General features: G+C 41.0%; 1 protein-coding gene across 11 annotated transcripts in view; it reads left to right on the plus strand.

Annotated features, from left to right (window-relative positions):
• Window positions 1-15,092, plus strand: part of AGAP1 (ArfGAP with GTPase domain, ankyrin repeat and PH domain 1) — a 375,831-nt gene that overhangs the window by 120,361 nt on the left and 240,378 nt on the right. For all 11 annotated transcript variants that reach the window (XM_083841487.1, XM_083841488.1, XM_083841479.1 and 8 more), the window contains one exon: window positions 14,856-14,941. In XM_083841487.1, coding sequence (XP_083697613.1) covers window positions 14,856-14,941 — 86 coding nt within the window. The remainder of the gene's footprint in view (window positions 1-14,855; window positions 14,942-15,092) is intronic.

The following is a 15,092-nucleotide window of genomic DNA, read 5'->3' on the forward strand; positions in this document are numbered from 1 at the left end:
AGTAGTATCTAATTGGTAGAATGATTGATGCATACTTCATGTGCAAACAGTGATTACAACCAGGGACCACTTTCTGCTATCCTTTGCCTTTTAAATTGCTACAATTACCATGAAACCTGCCCTAAATTAGACGAGTACCAGATCTCTTTTAGGCCTTTAAGGTAGCTTCAGCATTCCGGTAAATGAATGTTCAGTCTATAAAGATGGTTTCATGTTTCCCTCAGCTCTTTTAAGATGAGGCTTTCTTTTTTTTTTCTTTTTTTTCTGCCCCAAGCCTTTTCCCCCCACACTCCTCACCAGGAGGAAGAATCATATAACATTAAAGCATAGAACAGTTTTCTCTCAATGTTTGGCCCAATTTTATTCTCTACTGTAACTTGTAAACCTTTGGATCCTTGGAGTAAATATTACCTGGAGATAAAATTGACTTTTAGACTCCTCTTATGCATATTTAACATGCACATAGTTACATTCCTGTGTGGCAGGTTTTTAAATTAGTTGTATCTTGATGTAAGAAAACAAGTGATGTATATCCTTATAACAAGTTGAAATTACAGTAGTTTGAGATGTACGTTTTTTCCCTTATAATGATACAGCAAGAAAATTATTGGAAGTATAGTATTTATCAGTGATTTGTGGTCTTTTTGGAACATTCCAAGCTGTTGGAAGAAAACTACTGTGCAACTTTTTTTTTTTACATAGCTGAAACAACTGTAAGAGAGCTACAAATAAGATGTGTGCAACCTAATGTCTTTTTTCATTTGTTTAAAATTTGATTCTACCCCTAGAGACATAATAAAACATACGTGTTTGCAATTTGAAACTAAGTAATTTGTAGTCCAAGGTGAATTGAACTTTGTTGGAAGACTGAGTATCAGGGCTATTTGTTACCGTTTGGGTTTTTCTTTCATAAAAAGCCACAGAGGCATGGAACATGACTTAAAGACCTTTGCAGATCTCTTGTATGCCTGTGAGTGCCATAATTCATGTAATGGTTTTTTCAGTATTCTTTCTGATACACTTAAAAAAGCACAAAACAAAGTTCTGATCAAGTACTTTTGTCCAAAGTATCTCCCCCAGGATGGGAAGAAACAAGATTTTTCTGTCCCACCTTATTGCCGAAGTAATGTAAAACACTAAAACAGATGAATGTGAACAGGAATTGCTGAATCTGTCCAGCAATTTATGAAAATATCATTCATTTATGAAAACAAAAGTTTGTTACAAAAGATGGATACATGAGTTTGCATTAACACAATCCCCTTAAAATAGAAAATAACAGAATAATTAAAATGAGAGTTGGGAAGAAAGCAGCTTCCTTATGGAGGAAGCAGTTAGATTTAAGATCGTGGTACCTTTGGGTAGGCAGTAAAACATAAGGGAGAAAACCAAAGCAGTAGGTATAACAACTGCTGTGGTTTTATCTGTGGTAAGCTTTGAAAAATCTTTATGGCTGCACATCTCCAGTATAAAGTATGCTTACGAGACTGGCTTAAAAATAATGTGAAGCATTAACTTCTTTCCTGAAATTGAAAATTACCTTATTTGCTGCTGGCTTTCTGAGAATTAATGATTAGTGTCAATTTGCTCTAGAATGTTACTTCGCTTTAGAATGAGACATATATTTTAAGTTAACTAAATTTGGGGGTATATTTAAGATTGCTTTTTCCTGGAAGAGTAGAATGTTTTTGTGTTCTCAGATGCATATAAAGCCCATCTAACACCTTGCGTCCAGAGGGCAAATAACTGCTGCAGTCAGTGGAAACTTCATGTGCTTGTGTGTGAAAGAAGATAGAATAGAAATGAAAATGTCAGATGTGTCTCTTTGCTGTACCTTCTAGGCTGATGGTGCCTAGGCTTCCTGTGCAGTACACAGTGCAAAGGAAAGGCATGGGAAGCTCTCAGAGTTACTTTAGCCACTACTTCAGCAGAGTGTAACTCTGCAAGGAAGGTTGAATGTGACTACTTATAAATTTAAGCTGCTTGTGTTCAACATCCCCTTACGAGATTTTTGTCTGACCAAAGAATATTATAAAACACGTTTACAGAGAATCAAAGTATAATCTGTTAATCTAGATAACCTTCCAATTTACGTCATTCATAGAAAAGATCTAAGGCTTGAGTTGCTCATCTCTGTGATTGAAGCAATGGTGGAGTTTGTTCTCCTAGAAGGGGGGAGAAAAAAGGAAAAATGCTGCTTCTTGGTCTGCAATTGTGTTAAACTAAGTGGACAGACAAGTAAGACTGTTCAAGGTGTAAAGACCATCAAAAGTGCTGGGAGATTTAGTAGAGATAGATATCACAGATCGGAATTTTAGCCATTCCTTGGTGCTTGCTGCCTGCCCCTGCTCTGGCCTGGGGTCCCTCCCGCGGGACGCTGGCCTTCCCTGGCCTTCCCTGTGTGGCCACGTCCACCCGCTGCCACCATGCTCCTCTCCGCGGGCTGCGGTGTGGAGACCTGCCCCGCCGTGGGACCTGTGGGCAGCAGGGGGACAGCCTGCTCCACCGGGGCCTCTCTCCTGCCCTCCTTCTGCACCGACCTCGCAGGCTGGAGCTGGCTCTGCTCTCACACGGGGCTCGGAGGCCTCCCTGCAGCTCCCATAGCCAAAACCTCCCCACGTAACCATAATCCAATAGGCCGAAAATGTAATTGTTTCTTCTGTGAACAATTAAGCTCCTAAATTCAAAAATCTGTTCACAGAAGTCGTTAGCTATTTTTATCTGGCTAATGTTTTTCAAATATGTAGGAATCTGTAGGCCGTATCTACTAAACAACCAAATATATATTTTGTGTATCAAAGGAGGGGATCTGTCCCAGACTAAGCCATGTGTTCTGTTCCTGGTGAGCAAGCCAACTGAAATGTGAATGTAAAGTAGTAAAATTTGTCCTCTGAAATATGTGCGTGCATGCATTTCTTAAAGAGAAACTGCATCCTTTTTCACTTGTAGTTTCCTGGAATTCCATAAAATCATCCTCGTACTTGCAGCTTATACACATAGCTTATGCAGTGAGACCTGGTAAGAGTTCCAAGTGCATTTAAGTTCAAAATAACATCCTTAACTTTAGAATCCAATTCCTTGCAAGGAGCTGGATGTTACATCCATTAAAACACCTGCGCCACAAAAGAAAAACATGGGGGGGCTGCAATTTTTCACGTTGTGTTTAAATCCTTGATGCAGTGTTTCATGGGCTTTAGGCAGCACTTGGGGCAGCTGCAGCTGTGGAGTGCTTTCTTCATCTGTGGAAGCGCAGACTGACGCTGCGCGCAGAAGGCACTGATAACATTAGACATGGGTTTCAGAGTGATCTCCTCTCTTAGTTCTTTGTCTGCTATCTCATTATTACAGTATCAGCTAATTATTTTTATTTGGCACTTCACACTGACATCCAGATATGAAATAACACTTGTCTTTTTTGATCACTTTAAAGTATTGCTGCAGTTGGCTCTCCTGGGCTTTGGGAGCCTTTCAGGCTTAGCATAAAAGAGCATGTTTATGTATTCTGAAATCTTCATTCTGCAGCCCATCTTCCCCTCTTTCCCTCTCCTCATCCCCTGGAGACTAGCTGTGTGGTTTAGCAAACCCTTTGAAAACCTCTCTGTTCCAGCAGGCAAGTCAACGACTGTTTTAAGTGCTGTGCAAATAAGGAACAGTTATTTTAAGGGAGAGGTTAGTATTTGCTCTTTTCCCAAGGAGAAGATGCTGAAGACACAATTTCCTCGAAGGGACTTCCTTTCTAAGTTGCATGCCTTGAGGACAGAGTGATCTTTAAGATAATGTCTTGAATGCACTGCAACTTGAATACTCCAAGATTTTGATGACTTATGTCTGTAGGATTGGTTGCCCTTCTTATAAAAAAGTTCATCTGAAGGTTCCATCCCAGGTAAAAAACTGGGATTTAGGTTCATAGCTGTTGTTCTAACTTCGGGCTCTTAATAGTAGTAAAAGAGACAATGTATAAATCCCTAGTGTTCTTTGCTTTGTACTGCTGTTGAGTCAGAATTCAGCTTGGAGTGGCTATAGCTGGAAGAAAGGCCTGTCTTTCATTTTCTCTTTCAAATTTTATTTCTGGATTTATTTTAAAATCACAACCCAACATTTAACTCTTAGTCTTAAAGCAAAACATAAGCATGTTCTCGAATGCCTTTTTTTTTTTTTGTTGCTTGCATTGTTTCTAATTGTTTTTCTTTGATTTAGCCTTTTGTTGTTTTGGGGAATGGTATCAGAAAGTAAGGTAAGCTCTCTGACTGGATTCATACTATGTCTGAATCTCAACAAACTTGAATTTGCTGCTACAGCAGGCTGTCACTAGTGTTTTCTTACACATTTCAGGAATTGTAAAGGCCTTCCACCTTGCAGCATAGCAAAATTATATCTTGACAGCCTGTTGTCTGTGACGATGATTTTTAAAATCTTCCAGTTATATTTGTAGGGCTGTCACTTGGCATTAGGTAGGAGTGTCTGAAAACCTTGCGATTTATTTCACATGGAAAGAGAACACACTAAAATACAACATATAGATGGAAAATATTTCTTCTTACCGGTAAGATATATAGTATACTATTATGTAATAATTGTGTTCTCATATATGATTGGGAATATTGTGGGACACAGTTAAACAAACAAACAAAAGAAACCCTAAACCTGAGATGATGGTAGCTGATTTGTTGATTTTTTTTTTCCTTAGATCTCACCTTTTTTTTTTTTGGTTTGTGTTCTGATAGGTAGTAGCATAATTGCACCTGGATAACTCCGATGTTAAATTCAGGGCTACTATTTGCAATGTAATACTGCAATAAAAGGGCAGATATCAAAAAAGCTGGCTATAACCTAAGTATAAAAACCCAAGGAATATTTAAACAAAAAAGCAATCAATCAAACAAAAGCCTGAAATCTGTGCTTCTTTTCTTGTAGGAGTTTTAGGCTTATCTTGGTTATGCAGCTTAGGGTTTGTCATGTGTTAATATCTTTGAAATCACATTGAAAGCTTGTAAAGTTCAACTTGTGTAGAGAAATTTTGAGCGGATGCTGTCAGGAGGCAGTTTATGTTAGCTTGAAAGGTAGAAGCTGAGTGAATAGGCTGGTGTCTGAAAGATGAAATGTGTGATAAACCAATTTAATTTTTAAGGAATTGCAGTAAAGAAGAGCCATGTTATTTTCAGTCATGCGGCTAAAGATGTAAAGAACTTTGTTTGGAAAGTGGTATTTTTGTGTGTAGATTCTTAAAACAAACAAACAAAAACCAAATACTTGGCCGATGGAAACAGGTAGGTAGGAGTGTACTAAAGTAGCATCACATCCTGCCCAAAGAAGTTGATTGCTGCTTTTTGTTGTTTGTCTCCAGCTGGCTTGAAAAAAATAAACTCTTAAAATTAGACTTGTAGCATGCATGCAATTAGTGGGTGTGATACGTTCAAGCGTCTGTCTGCACCTGCTGTCAATAAAATAAACCAGAAAAGTCAACAGCAAGTGAAAAAGGCTATCAGGAATGCCTGGTTTCCTATCCTAGGAGTAGAAATGGGACTGTTAATGTAATCCTAGGCCCTATGAAAGTACAAATACCTTTTTTCTTGCTTTACGTTTTAGTACTTACTTTGGTATAGCTCTTAAAGTACCGCAGCGTGTTTACCTGAAGAGTTCTGCTGTCTGATAAAGCTTGAACAGCTGACAGCCATGGCTCTGCCTTGCTGTGCGAAGTTCAGAGATTATGGTGCTGGAAAGAATGTTAAATACAAGTAACAGAAGCAGCAATGCAGGAAGTGCTGCGGTAAGTCAGTCTAAAAGCCATTTCAAGCTGTAATCACAGGATTCAGCATACGGAGAAAGTCGTGCAGGTGTTGTGATAGCGGGGGTGCTGCTGGCAGAGGTCTCCTGGCACTTGGGAGGTGGAGGCAAACACGGGATCTGGGGGACTCTTGGAGGAGGGAGATTCTTGCAGGTTCCTGCTGTTTGTTTTCCCTCGTTAAACTGTCAGAGATATTTTCTCACTTGAATGAATTATGAGAAAGGGCATACTTAACACATAAAATGTTATTCAGCTTCTATTTGCTCAGTGTCAAAATTTTCCTATGTTTGTGCAGTAAATGGATGAAAATGTGGTACTTCATCACGTCAGCTTGATGGGTGTCTGATACCTTGCTAGCGCAGTAATTTCTAAGGTCTGAGTGCTCACTTGCAAGGCACAGGCCTTTACCACTTAGAAGAGAATATTTCAGAGTTTTGCATATTCAAGCTAGAACCTTGGACAGTTAAAATCTCAGGTCTACTTATTACATTTTAAGATCTCACATGGGTTAATATGCCCTTCTTAGGAGGAAGGACAGCCATAAATTCCAAACAGGCCTGTGCAAAGTGACAGTCATAATTCTGGTGTACTAGCTGGTATTTTTTACACTGATTTTTATTTCAATATGAGTACTTTGCTCTGTGAGGGCTAAACATTAATGTCTATAAGGCAACAGATATCTAAGGTCTGGAAGGTACATATCAACGTTTTGACTCAACATTGCTAGAGAGCTTTCGTTAGGGTGTATAAAGGTGGCATAATCTTATTTTTGGAATTTCATACAAACATGGAAATTAGGAGGAGAGATATGACTTGCAACAGCCCTCAGTGTATTCTGCAATAGAGATGTGAAAAGGAGGGAGGGCAGACGTCCTGCTGTCTGTCAGTCTGGCTGACAGTATGCTGTAAGCCACTTCGTGTCCTCCAGCTCAGCCGTGTGTCCTGCACTAGTGCAAAGCGCTCTGTTCAGGTTCTCAGCAAAACCTTGGCAGGAACCAGGTCAGTGTTTTCTCTGGTCTGCCTGGGTCAGGACATCCACACCACGGTACTATTTCTGATGTCATATTCTTCCGTACCACCTAAACACATCTGTGATGCTGTCTTTGTGAGAGAGATGCTCCATGAATGGCTTCCGCAGAAAAGGGAGACGCAGTGCCAGTGCCTGCCAGGCGGGTCTGGCCAGGTAAGTTCTCATGCTTGTTAGAAAGCCCATCAGTTCCCAGTTAGGTTGTACGCTGGGTGCTCTGAGGTACAGGGATGCATATTGGTAGAGTGAAACAGTGCAAGGTTTGCAGTACCATGAGCACAAACCAAATCAAAATGCACACGTTAGCAGTGTCTTGTCCAGAATGCGGTCGTTACTGAGCTTTCCTTTTAGACCATAGATCCCAAGGCTTACACCTAAAGTTTTGGTGAGCCGTGAGTAGAGCATTGTCTGTCAACTTCCACTCCATACTTTTGCCTGTTTACCTGGGGTCATAATAAAACAAAAACTGAAAAAGGAACTGAAAAAAGCACCAGGTCTTTCCCTTGCTGTAGAATGGGATCTGCAGATGATTCCTTAGGAGGAGCACTCAAGTCTTCTCTCTTTCTGGTCTGTTCTCCTCAAGTAACCTCAGTTCACTCACCTTTTTTTCACCACTGTTTATTTTCTCGGCTGTTAACTTTTATTTTTTGCAAGTGCTTGTGAGCTCTATTCCTTTGCTCCTTCCCTCCCTCACAGCGCACTTCCCAGAGCGATACGAGGAGTTGTGGCCGAGGCTTTGTAAGCTCCTGGCTGGAACAAGCTTCTTGTCTACAGTACTCAGTAACTCCCACCTGCTCTTCTGCAGTGCCGGTGGTTTGCTGTCCTACCCGTCTTGCTGCAGCTGGTTGTTTCTGCTTAGGTGGAGAACTGTGTTTGTCCCTATGATGTGGCTTCTGTTTTCTTTCCACACTGTTTTTCTGACTTGTTACAGCTGTATTGAAGTATGGTCCTATTTTCTAATATGATTGCAGTCCCTCCTGCTTCATTTTTTACAAACTTATTATCTTGTTACTTCCATATTCCAGGTTATTAATAAAATACTTGCACGAAGCTTAAAACTCCTGCAGAAGCTTTTCTGTGTCATTTGATGAGTACCAAGGATGGCTTACTCCTACTTCTGCACTCACATTACTGCTTTCATTGCGACTGGGCTCCTCTAACTGCCTTGCAAGCAATATTCCACTGACTGTCAGAAGCTTTATAGGGGAAATATATCATGCACTGCTCCTCTGCAAGCCTGTTTCCAGATAGCAAAAGAACCTTAACTGTTCATAGGCTTTTTTTCCCCACAGTTATCTTGGTAGTGAACTCATCCTTTTGTTCTCCTTCTGTCTGAAGTAGAATATTGGGTAGGAATCCCAGCCTGTTTGCTGTGTTGTGACTTCTTTTCCTTTTGCCAAGTTCCTCTAATGGAGCAGCAGTCTGCTATGGAAGTATTAGCTGCACCCAAATTTATTAATTGCGTTTGAGAGGAATAACGTGGTTGGCTCAAGTAAATGTTCTTTCCAGACTGGTCTGTGAAGCAGCACCATTTTTTGCTTTCTCTCTATAGCCTGGCAACTATTTGAAGTTTGTGGAAGCAACTACTGAATATTTCCTTCTACTTGGCTGGTTGGCTGAGCTAAGAGTGTGTGGCAGCAGGACATCACCCTGTCAGGGGGCTGTTTCTTATTTGCTTAATTTGCAGTCCCAGTCAGGCAGTTCAGGGCTTCTCTGCTCTGTTAAATTTTATGCCACTTGGGAGTGAGACCAGCACCTTTGCAGAAAAATTCAGCATAAGTGCCTCTGTGTGTCCTCCAGATGAACACCCCCCCTCCCCCCCTTGTTTCTATCTAACCCTATTTAAAGGCATCAGTTACAGTCTCTGATTCTGTGCAGTTTGAGTAGTTAATACTTTTTTGAAGCATAAGCTATATTTTCCCTGAGTGCCTAAAATCAGTAGATCTCCATTCAAATCGCCACCAGGTTTTGTGGACCCATCAGATACAGCCTTCTGCAGGAGTACTGCAAATATGTCAGGGAATGCATCTCAAATGGTTAAACGTCATTGCAGCTTGCAGCTGCTACTAAGGCACCAGCAGTAAAGACCTCTAAACCTTCTCCCATGGAATTGCAAGAGAAGAGATTAGTGCTTCCTTGGCAGTTTTTATGTAACTATACAATTATCCTCATAATGCGATGATGTCATACAACACATGTTTTGAACCCATGGGTGTTCTTTGCTTTAATAGTAAAAGTGAGCAAAATAGGCTAAAGGTAATCAGCAGGAGTTAGGGAAGAATACATCTGCATGGGTCATTACTACCCACTAAAAAACCAGCTGATTTTGGTGGGGAGTGAGGTGGTAACGTGCTGCCATCTGAATTACTTCCTCTTCGTGGTCAGGTATGAGGGGGCTGTGGCAGCCGTTCTACATGCTTCAGCTACCGTGAGCAAAAAAGATACCCTGGTGTAAGTAGGGGTATTGCTTCATACCTCGAGGAGAATGCTAATATTCTAGCCCATGAATCGATCCATGCATTTCCTACAATGCATCGTAAAGCTACATTTCAGGATAAACAGATGGTGAGTTTTGAAAAGCCCAGACTAGGTTGCTTTGGGTTTGTTGGTTTTTTTTTCCCCCGTGTACTTTTCTGGAAAGCTAGTGCAGTTTACTGCTTGTGGCTAAGTCTTGTGTGAAAGTGGTGGTTCCCCAATCTTTGTGCTTACATGGTTATACACACAACCCAGCTCAACCACAAGTTGGTTTCTTAGGTATTTTTTAGCGTAGTTTTTGGTGTTAGGGAAATACCCAAAAGCTGACTTTACGTGTGGCTGAATAATAGCTTGTGATGGCTTCTCAGCTGCTGACACAAATTGACATCAAGCACAGAGCACATCTAGATGTGGGTGAAAATGAATTTCAGTGCTTTTTGTATGCTTTACTTCCTTAATGTGCTTTATTGGGAGATGCTGAGGGGAAAAAAAAAAAGATACTTTATTGAAATCCAACTTCCAAGTAACGTTGAGAGATGCTAGCATTGATTTACTGGGCTGCTGAACTAATTTTTTTAGTTGCATCTTGTGAGAATTTTGTTATTTCTGAGCTTAATCAAAACCGTTCATATATGTATTTGGTCCCAAGATGATGGATGTATGAAGGGAGGGAATAAATGACTTCTGAATGTGTTTCCCTGAAAAGGAGTCAATTCTCAACATGGTCTTCTCTATCTTAAGAAAAAAGAGACAGTCTTCGCTTATAAGACTTGTCTCATTTGTAACCCCAGTTGTCAAAAATCCACATGTCACAGGGAATACGAAACAGAGGCTTTTACAGCAGATTCAGCCTCATCTTGCACCTCTGCTTTCCAGCCCCTGCCTGCCCTGCCCCCATGTCGTGGTAGGCATTCAGCTGCCGCATGGATTTGTCATATGGCCAGCCCCCCAGATTTATCTTTCTCATACGGCCAAATAACTTCCTCCCTGTGGCAATTTGCTTGAATAAAGGGTCTGGCAAATGAAGTTGAGCCTGGGGATATAGTATGAAAATCAGCGGTTGCTTCAGTGCGCAATTGCTCAGTGAAACAGTTATCAGCTAGATGAAGGGGTGCCCAGGCTTTCCTAACCGGATGAAAACCTTCATCTCTGGAATTCCCTCTGCAACACAAAAATTTCACAATGCAGAGCATCTTTGGTCACAAATGTGTGCAGTACTTAGAATCGGTATTAGTTTTTACTGAAGGATGTGGGTTTTCTCTTACTGCTGATTCAAACCACTAATCTTTGTAGAACTGACATGCATAGAAATGAGATTAAGAAGCTTTTGTTGATTCCATCAAGCCGGTGTTCTGACTTATGCGAGGTCTCTAGCCCTGGCTGCAAGTTGCTGATGCACAGCTTTTATTTAGCTTTGCGTGGAACAAAGCTGTATTTTTATCCAGAGCATTTTGTATTAGGAATCTCACCTAATGCACGTACCAGACTGAGTGTTTTTGTGGGCTGCATCACAAGCACTGCTCTATATCTTCTGGTAGGTATTAGGTGTACTTCATATGGAGAAATAATATTTGCCTTCTTATGTGAAATGTCTGCAGATGAGTCCGTGTGAGTGGATACCGACCTTTCCCAGGAAAGCTCAGAATAGTGCAGCAATTCTTGGTGCAGAGTTTTAGAGAGGAAGATAAGCCACATGCTATAATCTTCCCAAATTGAAACTTCCATGCAGTTTCAATGATTTTGATCTCTAAATTTGTTGTATTTCATAAAAATCTTTTCCAGCTGCACCTGGCTGTAGAGAGTTATTTAGGTGTTCACGGAAATGTCTTTTCCATCATTTTAAAGATGGGACTGGGCATGCGAGTGAGTGCAGTTCAGCTGTTGGTTGGTGTCCTTCACTCTGCTGTCTTTGTGCTTTGCCGTGCCTGCTAGGGCATGGCAGGAGCGATCATTCTGTCCTTCAGAGCTGTGGTCCACGCTGCCAGTCTTGTTATTTCTGTGACCTCTTTTGGCAGGTACATATGGGAGCTGAGAAATTTCCTCATTAAAAAGCTGCATGTGTCATAATAGTGATGTGACTAGAACAAAGCTAGTTGCCTCCTTTGGGACTACTTGATGTGTTTCTGAGACTTTCTTTTTTAATTTTGAAGGTCATTTCTTTGTTTTCAGTGTCTTCAGCTTAGATGGTGTGCTGTGACTCCATCGTAGAGAAGGATATTAGAAAAATAGAGTGGTATTTTGTAGCCATGGGAGACCTCTTGACTTCCTCCAAAGGCAGTGGTAGTTCAGTATTCCGACTGGCTGATCTGGCAAATTCGTTGTGCCCTGTGGCCCTGTGATGCTTTTACAAATTCCAGAGATGCATTTTACAGAAATTACTAGTGCAGTGCTGTCCATGCAGAAGCATGCCAAAGCAGCTGCCATTGCACTGCTGTGCACTGTGTTTAGCATTGGTGTGGCCTCACTTTGGGTATTGTGTGCAGTTCTGGGCTCCACAATCAAAAGAGGATGCTGAAAGCACCCAGAGGAAGGCAACAAAGCTGGCAGAAGGGCTGGAGGGCATGTCCTGTGAGGGGAGGCTGAGGACACTCATGTTTGGTCTAGAAAAGAGAAGGCCAGGAAGTGACTTTGCTGCTCCCTGAGGGGAGGCGCAGAGGGAGGCGCTGGCCTCTGCTCCCTGCGACCCGATGTCGGGACACACAGGAACCAGGAGAGGCCCAGACTGGGCATTAGGAAAAATTCCTTTACCATGAGGGTGATCAAGCACTGGAACAGGCTTCCTAGCGAGGTGGGTGCTGCCCCGGGGCTGTCAGTGTTCAGGAGGCATTTGGACACTGCCCTCAGTAACGTGCATTAGCTTTTGGCTAGCCCTGGAGGGGTCAGCCAGCTGGGCCTGATGGTCTCCATAGGTCCCTTCCAGCTGAACTTCTTCATTCTAGGGCATGGTTTTAAACACTTGGGTTTGGGGGATTTTCAGATTTAAACTATTTATCACGAAATATCTAAATCTAAACAAAATTGTACTCCAATGAGTTCATGGGGGTACACAAGGAACAGATGAGACTGATGCATATTCCAGACAACAAGCGTAGTCAGCGTTTAAGGGCAGAGAAACAGGCCACTTGAATAGATTCAAGTTTACTGTATGCTTCTCGACTGTAGTACTGCTCTTCCAGCAAGACAGACCTTATTGAAGTGGCACAGTGTGTTAAGATTTGAATTTCATACTGGAAATAAAAATAAATTATCACACTGAGCTCGGAGCACAGTGTTTTTGGAGAAGGCAAGGAACAGGTGTATTTGTTAAATATGGTACATTTCTCAAAGCTGTTCCCTTAAAATAAGTGAATAAAAATCCAGTGACCCTGAAGTGGCACTCAAGAGCAAATTTCATATCATTGCTCATGTGTGATCTGTATGCATTTTAATACTAAGTCTATGGATTTTTTTTCAATTTTCTCCTTAAGCATTCTATTTCACCTTGTCTGTAACTTCCTTATGCCTCTGAGGACTGTGTTTGAAGATGCAGTGAGATTTGAAAGGCATCCTATTGACGAGGGGAATAATGAGGTCATTCTTAAATGTGTTCATGGTATTTTGTAATTAGCTGGGTAAACTTTCAGTATTAAAGGAAACAGGAAATGGTAATTATACAAAACTTTCACTCTTTGCTCACATCTGCTGCATTTCCATTGTTACTTAAAGCTTTAAAGTGTCCCTCTGGAGGGCTGTGTATTAGATAATTCATTTTATTTAACACTTCTTTATGAAGCACATACAATTAATTGATAACAGAGCAATAATGATGTGGTTAATTGAAACCGAGATCCGAAGAGCTGAAGCTAGTTTCTTTTCAAAGTTTTATATTTGGATTTGATTATTCTTTTCAAGTTCACTAATGGTATATGTTTATCGGCTGCTTGATCTTGGAAGGCAAAATTGAATTATTTTTTTTAACAAAGATAATGAAAGCCTGTCCATATGTGCTCTAATCATTCTGTGCAATTAAACAGTCAAAAATGTGACATTATTAATTGTTGCATGCTTGTTACTGCTGAGCTGTTCTTTATGGGGTAGATTTGAAAAAATGAAAACGTAGGAAAATAAAACAGTACCGTTCTTGTCTTTTATTGAACTTGAAATGTGTTTAAACATGCTTACATACTGCACATAGCTGAACTGTTGAGTGATCTTGACTTGAAGCCTACTCTGGGCTGGGGGAATGGTGGGTCTCAGCCTGTGCCTTCCTCTAAGGCTAGTCATTTCTGAGTGACTGCTTGGAGGATCAGGGTTAGCCTGTATGTGCTGACTTGGTTGCTTGAAGAGCCTATTTGTAGAACAAGTGAGAGCTGTTCACTCACCCAGCAAGTGTGTAAATGCATTTATTGTGATAGTATTGCAGGTTTTGAAGCAAGCAAAGTTCGGAAATGGGGTTCAAATCTGAAAATAGATCTGATTGAAAATGGGGGTGAGGAAATAATTTTTATGTTAGTAGATATGTTTTGTCTTAGTTGTAAGTGGAGATGTGCGATGGTTGGACAGTGTTCGGCGTGGAGGCTTTAGGACTGTTGTGGCATGGTTGGTGAGATGAGAGCCCGCTTGGTTCCCGGAGGGGGATCTGAATGCAAACGAGATACGTAAGCAGGCCACGCTGTGCTAATCCTGGTTTAGGCTCGGTCACACCAAAACCCCTAAACGTGATTTGTCATTGCCCAAAGTCTGTCAGGAGAAGCAGCAGGATGCCTGAAACATACTTAACCCCAAAGGAAAGTAATCCCAATTTTGCCCTTGGGTCATGCTTGAAGACATTTAGACAGTGGAACAGGAAGGTAGCAGTGCAGCTGCCTTGCCTCAGTTTAGTTCCTTGAGTTCAGTGCCAGTTCTTCACCTTCTCAAGCACTCAGTATATTCTGCATTTCAGTAATAGGCCCAGGAACAAAATGTGGGTGGCTCTGCTCTTTTTATCTAGATCTCCAAAATAGGTCTTTAATTCATCCTGCCAGTTAGGGCACATCATTCTCTGTTAGTTTAGCACATCTCTACACAGGTACCACCATTGTAGTTTTTTGTCTAACATGTGTCTGGTATTTTCCCCTAACTGTGATTTGTGAATATAGAAGTACCATTTTCATAACATTACATGTGTGCTGTAAGAACTGGGCTTCTCTTGAGGAAAATCTAAGACCTACAGTAAAATATTCTGGTTCCAATACATGATCTTTTTGTATCTAGCTGTGACATAGTTGCCCTTTATAGAGATACATTTCTCGTTGTTACATAAAACAGACAACTATCTTTTACCTGCATATATCAAAACAAAGTACATCTACCATGAGAGTTAGTGTTTGCAATGAAGTTTTGGATGTTTTTTCCCCATTAGCCTTAAAGTATGCAACGTAGCTTTCTTCAGTAATTTCTATGCTAGTGCATACGAACTGAATTTATATTCCCAGCAGTTCATGTATTTGTGAAAGATCTTAGATACACTCTTTCCACAAGTGAAGCCTTTTTCTATTTTGTGTTTTGTTTTACTTTTTCACTTCTATAATGAGTTACTTTGTGTAACAGGTGGGAGATTCAAGAAGGAGATAGTAGTTGATGGACAAAGCTATCTGCTGCTGATTAGAGATGAAGGGGGCCCTCCAGAGGCACAGGTGAGCATTGCATATTGAGCTTTATCGGGCTAAAATCACAGTTTCCACTTGTTTTTCGTAAAGGTACCTGAACCTTTCTTTATGAGAACTTACTACGCTTTGTTCTTTCCTGTGTCTGCTTATCTTTCAGCTGGTAAAATGCTCTCGGGTA

This window comes from Anser anser (assembly GCF_964211835.1).
Source record: "Anser anser genome assembly, chromosome: 6".
Lineage (NCBI taxonomy): Eukaryota > Metazoa > Chordata > Aves > Anseriformes > Anatidae > Anser > Anser anser.